This window comes from Onychostoma macrolepis, chromosome 07, assembly GCF_012432095.1.
Source record: "Onychostoma macrolepis isolate SWU-2019 chromosome 07, ASM1243209v1, whole genome shotgun sequence".
Taxonomy (NCBI): domain Eukaryota; kingdom Metazoa; phylum Chordata; class Actinopteri; order Cypriniformes; family Cyprinidae; genus Onychostoma; species Onychostoma macrolepis.
In genome coordinates, this window is record NC_081161.1 from 45,995,296 (window position 1) to 46,010,221 (window position 14,926).

At 41.5% G+C, this 14,926-nt stretch overlaps 1 protein-coding gene across 2 annotated transcripts; it reads left to right on the forward strand.

Annotated features, from left to right (window-relative positions):
• The first annotated feature begins 233 nt into the window (after positions 1-233).
• Positions 234-12,617, forward strand: si:cabz01007794.1 (mucin-19). 2 transcript variants are annotated; one of them, XM_058783032.1, is made up of 10 exons: positions 8,098-8,645; positions 8,797-8,991; positions 9,124-9,222; positions 9,527-9,665; positions 9,789-10,384; positions 10,641-10,838; positions 10,955-11,053; positions 11,351-11,489; positions 11,576-11,785; positions 12,071-12,617. In XM_058783032.1, the coding sequence occupies exons 1-10, from the start codon at positions 8,175-8,177 to the stop codon at positions 12,115-12,117; spliced, it is 2,193 nt and encodes a 730-aa protein (XP_058639015.1). In that variant the 5' UTR covers positions 8,098-8,174; the 3' UTR covers positions 12,118-12,617. The 2 variants fall into 2 exon arrangements, with proteins under 2 accessions (XP_058639014.1, XP_058639015.1); XM_058783031.1 differs by lacking the exons at positions 9,124-9,222; positions 9,527-9,665; positions 9,789-10,384; ... (3 more) ...; positions 11,576-11,785; positions 12,071-12,617 and adding exons at positions 234-254; positions 1,991-2,604; positions 5,832-6,026; positions 6,159-6,257; positions 6,699-6,837 and having other exon boundaries at positions 6,924-8,645; positions 8,797-8,936.
• Positions 12,618-14,926: the final 2,309 nt, after the last annotated feature.

The window sequence follows — 14,926 nt, forward strand, 5'->3', positions numbered from 1 at the left end:
AGTTGAGCTGAAAAGCGCAGCAGGAATGTATCAATATGAGCTGCAGTACTGCTCCTGCCACAATAACGTATGTTGATTTTGTTTTTACGTTTGAATGTGCAAATGACGAAGTCTGAAGTAAAAAAAAAGAGAATTAAAGTTAAAACCGGTGTGCCCAACCCTTCAGGTCCCGCCCTGAATGCGAGTTATTAAAGCCAGAGAAGTTCTTACACCCCCATCATTGATCCTAAACTCCCAGAACATCTCACACACAGGTAAGAAGTACTTTAAACTTTCTTCAAAAGCGGCTGTTAACTTATTGACTGAGCTATCAGGAATCCAGAGACAGATATGTGTAATGACATTGCATTATACAAAGATTTAACAGATGAGGTCTATTCATATAATTAGGAATGGCATGATAATTTGATATGCATGCCTCACTGTATATCATGTAGGATGTTTTTCTTTTATTTTCATATTTACCTTTAAAGGGGTGGTTTACTGTTTTTTTTTCTTCTAGGCTTGATTGTGTTTATGGGGTGCAGTCTAACATGTGTTCATGTGTTGTGAAAATGTGTAATTGGAACAGTTTGTTGGAGCTGATCTGAATGAGAGAGAGAGAGAGAGAGAGATGCAGAGCAGGGCGACGCGAGGAACAGTATTAAGAACGGCTGTTTTAGAACATTAATTTTGAAACTTGTGACTCCATTAGAATCGTTAGAAGACAGAATCGCGATTCATATATGAATAGATTTTTACGTGCACCCCTAGTTTTCTCTTCCTCTTCTCTAAAGCAGCACAGCATGTCCTCGCCCCCTTCCTGACATGTTCCCGAGGGCAGGGTTTATCTGGGTCCATGACATATCAGACCCGGGAAGTAGTTCGTTGTAGTCCCTTATGAGCCGTTTTTGTAGGCATTAAACTTCCAGAATTTTAAAAGACGATATCTCTGTTTGCATTGAACTTTCAGCACTGCAACTTTGCAGATATTGTTTATGCTCAAACAGCAACATTACACACTAACTAACGTTAAAAAAGTGAAATTGCAATCAACCACCCCTTTAACTATTATTTGTTGCTACAATAAGCATTAATAAATAACAAAGTGTCCAAATATTTGTTGGAGCCACTGTTTCTTCCTATGTGTTTTTTATTTTCTGTTTTTTTTTTTTTTTTCTTAAACTATAATTATTATTGTATATTGTATTGTATATAAGTCTTGTTGTATATTATGCATTGTAGTGAATTAATATTAAATAATGACAGTTACGTATTTTTTATGAATGATTTTTTTTTTTTTTTGTGAAACAATCTATTTTATGTTATTGGACAGTGCTGTGCTGTCTGAATGACCCGATTTTTCTAGAGCTACTGACTATGGAATGATTAAGGAGCCACATTTGAAAAAAAAATAATAATAATTTTGTAGCAAAAATTATTATTTTTTTACACTCATGTTTAATTTTGAGGATCCATCACGTTTTATAATTTTACCCTTTTACATACTAAGAAGGTTGAATGGTTGCACTGTTTAGTATATACTGTGGTGTGAATTTAAGAACTGAAAAAAATTCACATCAGTTAAGCATAACTTCTTAGTTTGCATACTGGTATAGCTAAGATAGCATTTTAGTTCCTACAAGCAAACAACCACTGCTGAGATAAAGAAATGTAAAGATGTTAAGCAACACTCATATCTTAGTGTTAAGGTTTAATTGTTAATGTTAAAGTGACTTAATATTTATCAAAAACATATTACTTAGTAAACTCTGTTAAAAGGCATTGATGAATTAAGTATCAAGGCTCATGCTTGTTTGTGTCTGCAATCAAAGGAATGATAAAATATAAAGTCTTTCAGATAAAGTCTGCCTGTCATTAATGGCTTTTTAAATACATTTTAAATTGTCCAAAATGTTTTTTTTTGTTTGTTTGTTTTTTTTTTGTTGTTGTTGAGGTTTTTTTTTTTTATTATACAAGCTGAATTTTTTCTATTCATTTTTAATTACAGGTAACAAAAACTGCAGGATTAACAGATATATAAGCACATAAACATCACTGATGAGGAGCAATTGGATCTATGTGGCTATCCTGGGGATAGCATGGATGATGCTTGGCGTCAATGGGAACAATACAACGAGCAGTAGCAACTCCACAGGCAGCTGGATATTTCCTAACATGACCACCAATGTGACCCAGACACTCCCACCCAGCATGACCACCAACCTGAACCAGACGCATCCATCCAGCATGACCACGAACCTGACCCAGATGCTACCACCCAATATGACTACCAACCTGACCCAAACACGCCCTCCCAACGTGACCACCAACCTTAATCAGACAGTCTCTCTTAATGTGACTACAAACCCAAACCTGATGAGCCCTTTTAACATGACCACAAACCCAAACCAGATGGGCCTTATCAACATGACCACCAACCTGAACCAGACGCATCTATCCAGCATGACCTCGAACCTGACCCAGACGCTACCACCCAGCATGACCACCAACCTGAACCAGACACATCCACCCAGCATGACCTCGAATCTGACCCAGACGCATCCACCCAGCATGACCACCAACTTGACCCAGACGCATCCACCCAGCATGACCACTAACCAGGTCAGTCCCCTCAACATGACCACAAATTTGACACAGACAGGCACTCCTTACATAACCCCGAACCTTAACCAGACAGGCCCTCTTAACATGACCACAAACCCAAACCTGATGAGCCCTTTTAACATGACCACAAACCCTACCCAGATGGGCCCTTTAAACATGACCACTAACCCAACCCAGATGGGCCCTCTAAACATGACTTCCAACCTGACCCAAACACGCCCTCCCAACATGACCACAAACCCAAACCAGATGGGTCTTCTCAATATGACCACTGACTTGAACCAAACACTCCCTCCGAACATGACCACAAACCACACTCAGATGGGCCCTCTTAACATGACCACAATCCCAACCCAGATCAGCCCTCTCAATGTGACCTCCAACCTGACCCAAACGCCCCCTCCCAACATGACCACAAACCATACCCATATGGGCTCTCTCAACATGACCACAAACTCAAACCAGATGGGCCCTCTCAATATGACCACCAACCTGAACCAAACAAGCCCTCCCAACATAACCAACACACTGCCCCGAACACTACCTCCCAACATAACCACTAACCTGACCCAAACACACCCTCCCAACATAACCAACATCCTGCCCCTAACACAACCTCCCAACATAACCACTAACCTGACCCAAACACACCCTCCCAACATAACCAACATCCTGCCCCTAACACAACCTCCCAACATAACCACTAACCTGACCCAAACACACCCTCCCAACATAACCAACACCCTGCCCCTAACACAACCTCCCAACATAACCACTAACCTGACCCAAACACACCCTCCCAACATAACTAACATCCTACCCCAAACACGCCTCCCAACATAACCACCAACCTGACCCAAACACACCCTCCCAACATAACCAACATCCTGCCCCTAACACAACCTCCCAACATAACCACTAACCTGACCCAAACACACCCTCCCAACATAACCAACACCCTGCCCCTAACACAACCTCCCAACATAACCACTAACCTGACCCAAACACACCCTCCCAACATAACTAACATCCTACCCCAAACACGCCCTCCCAACATAACCACCAACCTGACCCAAACACACCCTCCCAACATAACCAACATCCTGCCCCTAACACAACCTCCCAACATAACCACTAACCTGACCCAAACACACCCTCCCAACATAACCAACATCCTGCCCCTAACACAACCTCCCAACATAACCACTAACCTGACCCAAACACAACCTCCCAACATAACCAACACCCTGCCCCTAACACAACCTCCCAACATAACCACTAACCTGACCCAAACACACCCTCCCAACATAACCACTAACCTGACCCAAACACACCCTCCCAACATAACTAACATCCTACCCCAAACACGCCCTCCCAACATAACCACCAACCTGACCGTAACACAACCTCCCAACATAACCACTAACCTGACCCAAACACACCCTCCCAACATAACCAACATCCTGCCCCTAACACAACCTCCCAACATAACCACTAACCTGACCCAAACACACCCTCCCAACATAACCAACACCCTGCCCCTAACACAACCTCCCAACATAACCACTAACCTGACCCAAACACACCCTCCCAACATAACTAACATCCTACCCCAAACACGCCTCCCAACATAACCACCAACCTGACCCAAACACAACCTCCCAACATAACCAACATCCTGCCCCTAACACAACCTCCCAACATAACCACTAACCTGACCCAAACACACCCTCCCAACATAACCAACATCCTGCCCCTAACACAACCTCCCAACATAACCACTAACCTGACCCAAACACACCCTCCCAACATAACCAACATCCTGCCCCTAACACAACCTCCCAACATAACCACTAACCTGACCCAAACACACCCTCCCAACATAACCAACATCCTGCCCCTAACACAACCTCCCAACATAACCACTAACCTGACCCAAACACACCCTCCCAACATAACTAACATCCTACCCCAAACACGCCTCCCAACATAACCACCAACCTGACCCTAACACAACCTCCCAACATAACCACTAACCTGACCCAAACACACCCTCCCAACATAACCAACATCCTGCCCCTAACACAACCTCCCAACATAACCACTAACCTGACCCAAACGCACCCTCCCAACATAACCAACATCCTGCCCCTAACACAACCTCCCAACATAACCACTAACCTGACCCAAACACACCCTCCCAACATAACCAACATCCTGCCCCTAACACAACCTCCCAACATAACCACTAACCTGACCCAAACACACCCTCCCAACATAACCAACATCCTGCCCCTAACACAACCTCCCAACATAACCACTAACCTGACCCAAACACACCCTCCCAACATAACCAACATCCTGCCCCTAACACAACCTCCCAACATAACTACTAACCTGACCCAAACACACCCTCCCAACATAACTAACATCCTACCCCAAACACGCCCTCCCAACATAACCACCAACCTGACCCTAACACAACCTCCCAACATAACCACTAACCTGACCCAAACACACCCTCCCAACATAACCAACATCCTGCCCCTAACACAACCTCCCAACATAACCACTAACCTGACCCAAACGCACCCTCCCAACATAACCAACATCCTGCCCCTAACACAACCTCCCAACATAACCACTAACCTGACCCAAACACACCCTCCCAACATAACCAACATCCTGCCCCTAACACAACCTCCCAACATAACCACTAACCTGACCCAAACACACCCTCCCAACATAACTAACATCTTGCCCCAAACACGCCCTCCCAACATAACCACCAACCTGACCCAAACACACCCTCCCAACATAACCAACATCTTTCCCCAAACACAACCGCCCAACATAACCACCAACCTGAACCAAACAAGCCCTCCCAACATAACCAACATCTTTCCCCAAACACGCCCTCCCAACATAACCACCAACCTGAACCAAACAAGCCCTCCCAACATAACCAACATATTGCCCCAAACACGCCCTCCCAACATAACCACCAACCTGAACCAAACGCACTCTCCCAACATAACCAACTTGACCCTGACGCGCCCTCCCAGCATCACCACAAACCAGACCCAGTCAGGCCCCCTCACTGTAACAAACATTATAACAACGCCGAGTTCTAATGCTCAGTCAATAGTAAGTCAATTTTTTTTCCAGTTTAAAAATGGAAATGACAATCTTGGCTGTTAAAGCTCAAGTTATTTTTATTGCAGGAAATCACTGGCAGAGATAACTGCAGGAGCGATAGAGCATGTTTCTCTGCTCCACCTTCCTGTAATCCAGGTGCACAAGGTTCCTGCTATTTCCTCTCCACAAGAGGAGTAAGCGGAAATGCAAATAATTTTACTTTTGAGCTCAGTGGCGAGACAGATGGTTACATTGGAGCAGGCCTCGCTCAAGACAAAAGTGTAAGTGATCAAGTTTATTTATTTATCTATTTTTATCGTTTTTTTGTTTTTTTTATTAAATGTAATAATTAAGCACTGCAATTTTAAACCCAAAGTATGGTTCCCTGACTAATTTATTTTTCACATCCTCAGGGTCAAGGAGCCACTGTCTATTCTTGTGCCAACATCAATGGTGCACTGACGTTGATTCGTTCCATATTGAACAATCAAATACTGACTAAAGATAACACAGTAAGGCCCCTTTTCTGAGACCAGTAATGCATAAAAGCTGATTAAAGGATACTAGCTATGACTGCCTCATACTCTAGTCAGTAACACCCAGCAATAAAATCATCAACTGCCTTGCCATAGTTATTCACTGTTGTGGAAGAATTGTGTCCCACTCCTTAAACATTAGTTCTGTGATATTTATAGGCTGTTAAGCATGAACTGTGCATGTTAAGTCATTTTAATTCCAAAACATTTCAATAGTGTGTACGTGACTGTACTGAGTAGCCTTACATTTCTTGTTTCTCAGCTATTCTGAGCTAGGCTTGCTTGTATGTTTCAGATCATTTTTGTGTCAGAAATTGCAAAGATTTCCCCAAAGCACTGCATATGCCATCTCAGATACAATTTCTGTGCAATCGTTGCAGTGTAAAATTAAGTAATATTACTTCTGTTGTGCCGCAGTTCATCCCTAGAAGCGTCCCTGGCTCAATGACTGGAAAAAAGATTCAATGTATTTTCAATGCTGCAGGTCTCAGCAGCACCGCCCGTGCTGCAACCACAGGAACTTTTGTCTTCCTCTTAACAGGCAGCATATCAAATGGTGAGTGCAAAACTTTGATCAAGTAACTTACATATATTATGTTTTGTAGTAGAAGTAAACCATGTTCTTTCCTCTACTATTTCCAGGTTCTCTTGAATCTCCAGTCAGCAGAATGGTTACAAATGGGTCAGTGGACTTAAGCAACCCTAACAGCACAGACGTTTCAGTAATAATACCCAGTACAAATGCCACTGCATCTAATACCATAGCAACATCAACCACTGCACCATCTACGAACCTCACCCAGACAGTCCCTCCCAACATGCCCGCCAACGTGACCCAAATTGGCCCCTTCAACACCACTGCGAACTTGACCCAGACGCTTCCTCCCAACATGCCCGCCAACGTGACCCAAATGGGCCCCTTCAACACCACTGCGAACTTGACCCAGACGCTTCCTCCCAACATGCCCAACGTGACCCAAATGGGCCCCTTCAACACCACTGCAAACTTGACCCAGACGCTTACTCCCAACATGCCCGCCAACGTGACCCAAATGGGCCCCTTCAACACCACTGCAAACTTGACCCAGACACTTCCTCCCAACATGACTGCCAACGTGACCCAAATGGGCCCCTTCAACACCACTGCGAACTTGACCCAGACGCGTCCTCCCAACATGACCGCCAACGTGACCCAAATGGGCCCCTTCAACACCACTGCAAACTTGACCCAGACACTTCCTCCCAACATGACCACCAACGTGACCCAAATGGGCCCCTTCAACACCACGGCGAACTTGACCCAGACGCGTCCTCCCAACATGACCGCCAACGTGACCCAAATGGGCCCCTTCAACACGACTGCAAACTTGACCCAGACGCTTCCTCCCTACATGACCACCAACGTGACCCAAATGGGCCCCTTCAACACCACTGCGAACTTGACCCAGACGCGTCCTCCCAACATGACCGCCAACGTGACCCAAATGGGCCCCTTCAACACCACGGCGAACTTGACCCAGACGCTTACTCCCAACATGCCCGCCAACGTGACCCAAATGGGCCCCTTCAACACCACTGCAAACTTGACCCAGACACTTCCTCCCAACATTACCGCCAACGTGACCCAAATGGGCCCCTTCAACACCACTGCGAACTTGACCCAGACGCTTCCTCCCAACATGACCGCCAACGTGACCCAAATGGGCCCCTTCAACACCACGGCGAACTTGACCCAGACGCGTCCTCCCAACATGACCGCCAACGTGACCCAAATGGGCCCCTTCAACACGACTGCAAACTTGACCCAGACGCTTCCTCCCTACATGACCGCCAATGTGACCCAAATGGGCCCCTTCAACACCACGGCGAACTTGACCCAGACGTCCTCCCAACATGACCGCCAACGTGACCCAAATGGGCCCCTTCAACACGACTGCAAACTTGACCCAGACGCTTCCTCCCTACATGACCGCCAACGTGACCCAAATGGGCCCCTTCAACACCACTGCGAACTTGACCCAGACGCGTCCTCCCAACATGACCGCCAACGTGACCCAAATGGGCCCCTTCAACACCACGGCGAACTTGACCCAGACGCGTCCTCCCAACATGACCGCCAACGTGACCCAAATGGGCCCCTTCAACACGACTGCAAACTTGACCCAGACGCTTCCTCCCTACATGACCGCCAACGTGACCCAAATGGGCCCCTTCAACACCACTGCGAACTTGACCCAGACGCGTCCTCCCAACACGACTGCCAATCTGAACCAAACACGCCCTCCCAACATAACCACAAACTTGATCCCGACACTGTCAGGCTCTAATTCCTTGACCAACAGCAACACCAATAATCTACCACTGGTAAGCCCTTTTCCTTGTTTAAAAATGGAAATGATAACCATCCTGACTGTTGAAGTGAAAGTTGCAATTAAATGATAAAAAATACTTTTGCAAGTTAGCTTCTATACCCAGTGCTTACATTTTCAATTTAATTTGACTTTGTTTATTGCAGGAAATCACTGGCAGGGATACATGCAGGAGAGATAGAGCATGTTTCTCCGCTCCACCTTCCTGTAATCCAAGTGCACAAGATTCCTGCTATTTCCTCTCTGCAAGAGGAGTAAGTGGAAGTGCAAATCATTTTACTTTTGAGCTCAGTGGCGAGTCAGATGGTTACATCGGAGCAGGCCTCTCTCAAGACAAAAGTGTAAGTGATCAAAATCAGTAGTTTATTCAATTTTTTATCATATATTTTTTTTTAACTAAATGTAATAATTAAGCACTGTAATTTTAAACCCAAAGTATGGTTCCCTGACTAATTGATTTTTCACATTCTCAGGGTCAAGGAGCCACTGTCTATTCTTGTGCCAACATCAATGGTGCACTGAGGTTGAGTCGTTCCAGACTGAACAATCAAATACTGACTCAGGATAACACAGTAAGGCCCTTTTTCAGAGAGCCTTCTCTGTAAATAATACTATGCTGATATTAGCAAAGGATATTCTTAACAGTAAACAATATAGGAGTATATGAAAAAAGGGAATGGTACTGTCTACACAGGTATCAAATGTTGCCTCTAAAATCTGTGTAAATATACAATAATGCATACAAATCAATTAAAATATACTGCAAACTATACTAAAATAGACTTTATCACAGCACTGTATATGCCACCTCAGATTTATGTTCTGTGCCATCGTTGCAGTGTAATATTCAGTAATATTATGTCTGTCTTGCTGCAGTTCATTCCTGGAAGTTTCGGTGGTGTGGTGAATGGAAGAAAGATTCAGTGCATTTTCACTGCTGCAGGTCTCAACAGCATCACTCGTGCAGCAACCACAGACCCTTATGTCTTCTTTTTAACAGGAAGTGTCTCAAATAGTGAGTGTGACTCTTTGATCAAGTGACATTATTATTATTATTATTATTATTATTATTTTATATATTTATTTATTTATTTATTGGCAAAAGTAAATCGTTCTCCTCCCTTTACTCCTTTTCCAGATTCTCTGGATTCTCCAGTCACTAGACTGGCCACAAATGGGACAGTGAACTTAAGCAACCCTAACAGCACAGACGTTTCAGTAATAACACCCAGTACAAATGCCACCACTACAGCCCCAAACACCACTGCATCTACTGCCACTGTAGCATTAAACACCACTGCACCCTCAAACACCACTGCATCTAATGTCACTGTAGCATTAAACACCACTGCATCTACTGCCACTGTAGCATTAAACACCACTGCACCCTCAAACACCACTGCATCTAATGTCACTATAGCATTAAACACCACTGCATCTACTGCCACTGTAGCATTAAACACCACTGCACCCTCAAACACCACTGCATCTAATGTCACTATAGCATTAAACACCACTGCATCTAATGTCACTGTAGCATTAAACACCACTGCACCCTCAAACACCACTGCATCTAATGTCACTATAGCATTAAACACCACTGCATCTAATGTCACTGTAGCATTAAACACCACTGCACCCTCAAACACCACTGCATCTAATGTCACTGTAGCATTAAACACCACTGCATCTACTGCGTCTGGAGTATCTACAGCTAATAATGGTACAACAAATGTAAGTGGGAACAGACTGGCAAGACAGTTGTTTGTTCATATTTACGATTGTGTTGCTTTTTGTGGTGAAGGTGAAGTAAAGTGTTTGTGGAGTCAATATTAACAACTATTGTATTATGTTGGATGTCAAATTGTTGTAGTATTTCTTTTTGAAGCTTGAATTTACTTGAGATTTTATGCATTTATTAAACATTCTCAGCAGATTTATATGAATTTCAGCATCGTATTTCAAAGCTAATATGAACATAACTTTGCAGGAAAAGGTCACCAAAGACAACTGTAAGAAGGACAGGGCATGTTTCTCCACTCCAGCCAGCTGTGATCCATCCAGCTCAAGTAGCTGCATTTTCGCCTCAACAAGAGGGGTGAACGGAAACTCAGACAATCTCACTTTTGAGCTCAGCGGGGATGCAAACGGTTACATCGCAGTTGGCCTGTCTCGAGACAAGAAGGAGGTCTGAAAAATATCCAATTTATTTCTAATATATGTCAATGTGTAACTTCCCTTTAAGAATGTGATTTGAAATCTCAGATTTGGGTTCTCAGACTTATTTAACTTTCTTTCTCATAGGGTGATGATGACACTGTCTATTCTTGTGCCAACGACAATGGTGTAGCGAAGTTCATCTGTGCCACACTGAATAATGCCATCTTGACTCCGGATAAGACTGTAAGACTCCCTTTTACAGAGCATTTTCTTCATTGCCAAGCTTTGCACAAAAGATTATTGACTATAAATTATGTGGTAATGAACAGCAATGGAGATGGCTTTAAAAAACAAAGCATACTGAGACAACTATACAGTAGAACAGTAACAATGCAAATGTTTGTTCAACAGCAGTAAGCGAAAAAAGCGAATCCCCGAGTAGAGCTGGAGGGTTTATGGAATGCTTTGACGTGAAGGGAAACTTCCCTCACTGTGACCTCTAATTTGTAGCAAAAAATTTGTACTTGTTTTGTCTTTCAGTTTAACCCTGGATCCTTCCGTGGCTCTGTGAACAGCTCAAAGATTCAGTGCATTTTTGTAGCTGCAGGTCTCCGCAGCATGACTCGTGCAGCAAACACAAATGCTTTCCTCTATTTCTTCACTGGCAACTATACAAATGGTAAGAGTGACACTACAAATGAAGTACTGAAGAAGATTTCAATTGGTAGCAAAATTAAAATGTTTTCTTTATTTCCATTTCCACAGGCACTCTGGGGTCTCCAGTCACACGAATGTCTACAAATGCATCGGTTGATCTAACCAACACTAGCAGCTCAGATGTTGGGATCATAACACCCAGTACAGATGCCAGCACTACTACTGTTTCTACTACTACTACTACTACTACTACTACTACTACAGCAAAACCTGCTACTACAGCAGGGAGCAATGCACTGCATCATGCTGCATCTCAGGGTAAGAACTCTATACAGCCACACCAGGCCAAAGCCTAAAAAGAGTGACACAAAGGACTACTCTTTAGCTGATAAACGCTCTTACCTGAAATGTATTGGTGCATGATACACATTTGCCAAACAGACAGAACAGCATTTACAATACAGGAAAATCTCTTGCCAATAGAAGTAGCATCATTTTTGTGATGTGCTTTTCAAGAGTCAGTTACCTGAGCAAAAGATTAGGATAAAACATTTGAAGTTCTTTAATAAACTAATTCATTATTCCTTTTCCGTGTCTTTTCAGTTGCTCTGGTAATTCTCTCAGGGATCCTCGCAGTCCTCCTGTTGTAAGGATGCTGCCAACACATCATTTGCTTTCTGAAATTGGTCGATGAGCACTGAAAGCTTGATGAACCCAACACTAAAGTATATGTAATTCAGCATATTTATAACTGTGCAATATTGCGACTCTGGGAACAGTGAAGAAAGGAGCTGACAATTCAGGGAAGAGGGCAATACATCATTTATTTAATCTGTGTGTATGTGTGAGAGAGGTTGTGTTTGAGTATGTTTTTGTGAGCATTAGTGTTTGTATTCTACTAATGTACTGCTACTTAAAATCAGGCACCTGCACAGAGAGGGCTGATAAAAATGAGTGTAATTGGTCTATTAATTTAATTGTGCAAGTGTGATGCCACCACATGGCTGAACCGATCAAAGATGATTATTTTTAAATGTCTTAATTTATTTTGCAACTGTTGCCTAAAACCTGTAGTTGCCTGTAAGTTTTAAATAGTCACATATATTTTTATTTGAAGAAAAATATGTATAATAAAATGTTCATGTAAACAATGAAACTGCTAGATCTCTCTCTCTCTCTCTCTCTCTCTCTGTGTGTTTTACCAGCACATGGATTGAGGGTTTAAGGCACAGCAAAGCTAAAAGCAAACAGTATGCAAAGTCAGGAGAGTGCAACAATGAACTTTGTTGATATCAAAGGCTGTAAATTCAACCAACCAAGAAGAGTGTGTTTCCCAAAAGCATCTATGGTCACAAGTTTCATCATTACCAATAGAGTTCAATGAAGCTTGCAACCATAGTTAGTTAATGATGCTTTTGGGAAACACACCCATGTATGGTATTTTGCAGGACATTTATGACACTCGGTAGAAGTCAAATAACACAGACACAACATGGACAGGTTGTGTGACATTCCCTCATGCTCAAAAATCATTAACAAAAGATCAAACATGTTTATTTTTAAATGATTACTCATTTTTAGTATTGTGTTGGGTCACCAAATTGTAGATTGAGATAAATTGTTTTACAGGAATATTTCAAATCACTTTGAAGGTGATGCAGTAGATTAACCGTTTAAAAAAAAAAAAAAAAAAAAAGTCTTTGTATAAATGATGCAGAAGAAACAATGTTATCACTGAAAACAAAAAAAACTAAAAAAAGGTGTAGGAACAATTTTCACTCAAAATTAGTAGTAAATTTCATAAAGTAATACACTGAATTAAACGTGAAATTTAGGAAGAACATCTGTAATAGTATTTTCCTTTTTGTTCCAATAATCTTTTATTGTTTACTATACACTTGTAAGAAAAATGGTTCTAAACAGTACCAGAAAAGGGTTCTTCAGCTTGAAACAATAGCAGGACCCTTTTTGGTGCTAAATAGAACCCTTATTATAGGGTTCCATAAAGAACCATGCTTTGAAAATGCTATATAGGACCTTAATGGTCTTTTTAATGATAGTTTATTTTCATTAATATTAGTACATTAGTATATTTATATCTTTAATTGTATTATTAATATTATTTGTATATATGATTTATTAATATAGTTTTTTACCCCTCTATCTGCCTGGCCTTATATTATCTTGTAGCCTCTATTAGGGTATTTACACAATAAAACAACAACAATAGCATGTCAATTAGGTACTTTTATTTATTTATTTTTAATGACATGCGAAATTGTAACAAAAATGACAGTGCTCTAACAACAGTTATCAGCAGAATACATTAATAAATGACAATTGACATTGAACATAAATAAATACTTAAAGTAAAACAAAATAGAAACAGAAAATAGTGTGATGAAGACCAAGTTCCAGTGAAATACTGTATTTTCATAATCCTCTTTGATGCCTGAAAGTCCATCATTATGCATATTTTGGTGTGATTGAGTAGCAGTTTCTCTCTGCAGATGACGAGGTTGTAGGATGTGACAGCATCTGAAATGCACAATTGAGTTTACAGTTACAATGTGTCTCCTTCCATTTGTTTAAAACAATTGTTTATGAAGGTCAAAAGTAGTATGTTAAAAGGAAAAAGTGATATAAAGTCATGGGATAGCTGTGACTGTATGTTTATGCATAAACCCAAGTAATAATAATAGTAATAATCATCATCATCTCACATAAATTCTATCTTTGTTACTTACTTGGTGGTGAAGAGGAGATATGCATCTTTAACTGAACTGGGCTGACCAGCCCAGTTCAGTTAAAGATGCATATCTCCTTACATATTCTGTTAAACTAAAAAGAGACAAAAAGACATTGGTAGGAAACCAGTTACAATTTGAAAGTTAAATTATAGACATTTTAAGAAAGAAATTATTTACCTGTTGAATGTGTTGACAGTCTGTGTAGCTGAATGGCTGAGCTCCAGAAAAGCAGTATTGAGCCTATATATATATATGCCTTGTTCTTGTTCTTGTTCGTTTATTTATATAGCACAATTTAATACAACACAAGGTTGCCCAAAGTGCTTCACAATATCACAGCTAATTTACATAAAAACAACCATAATCACAAATGACAACACACATTACATAACAATATAAACACATTTCAAATAACTAAACCTGATCTACAACAACTCCTCATTAGTCTTTAAAATGTGTGCTTTTAACATGGCCTTAAAGACCGATAATGAATTAATTGCCTATTAGGGTTTTACATTTAAACAACAACAAGAACAATGTTGTGTGGATTGGGTACTTTTTTATTGACGTAATATTGTAGCAAAAATGTCAGTGCTCTTAACAACAGTTATCAGCTGAATACATTAAAAAATGGCAATTGACAATGAACATGAATAAATACACATAGAAGTAAATCAAAATAAAAACAAAAAATAGATGCGATGAAGAC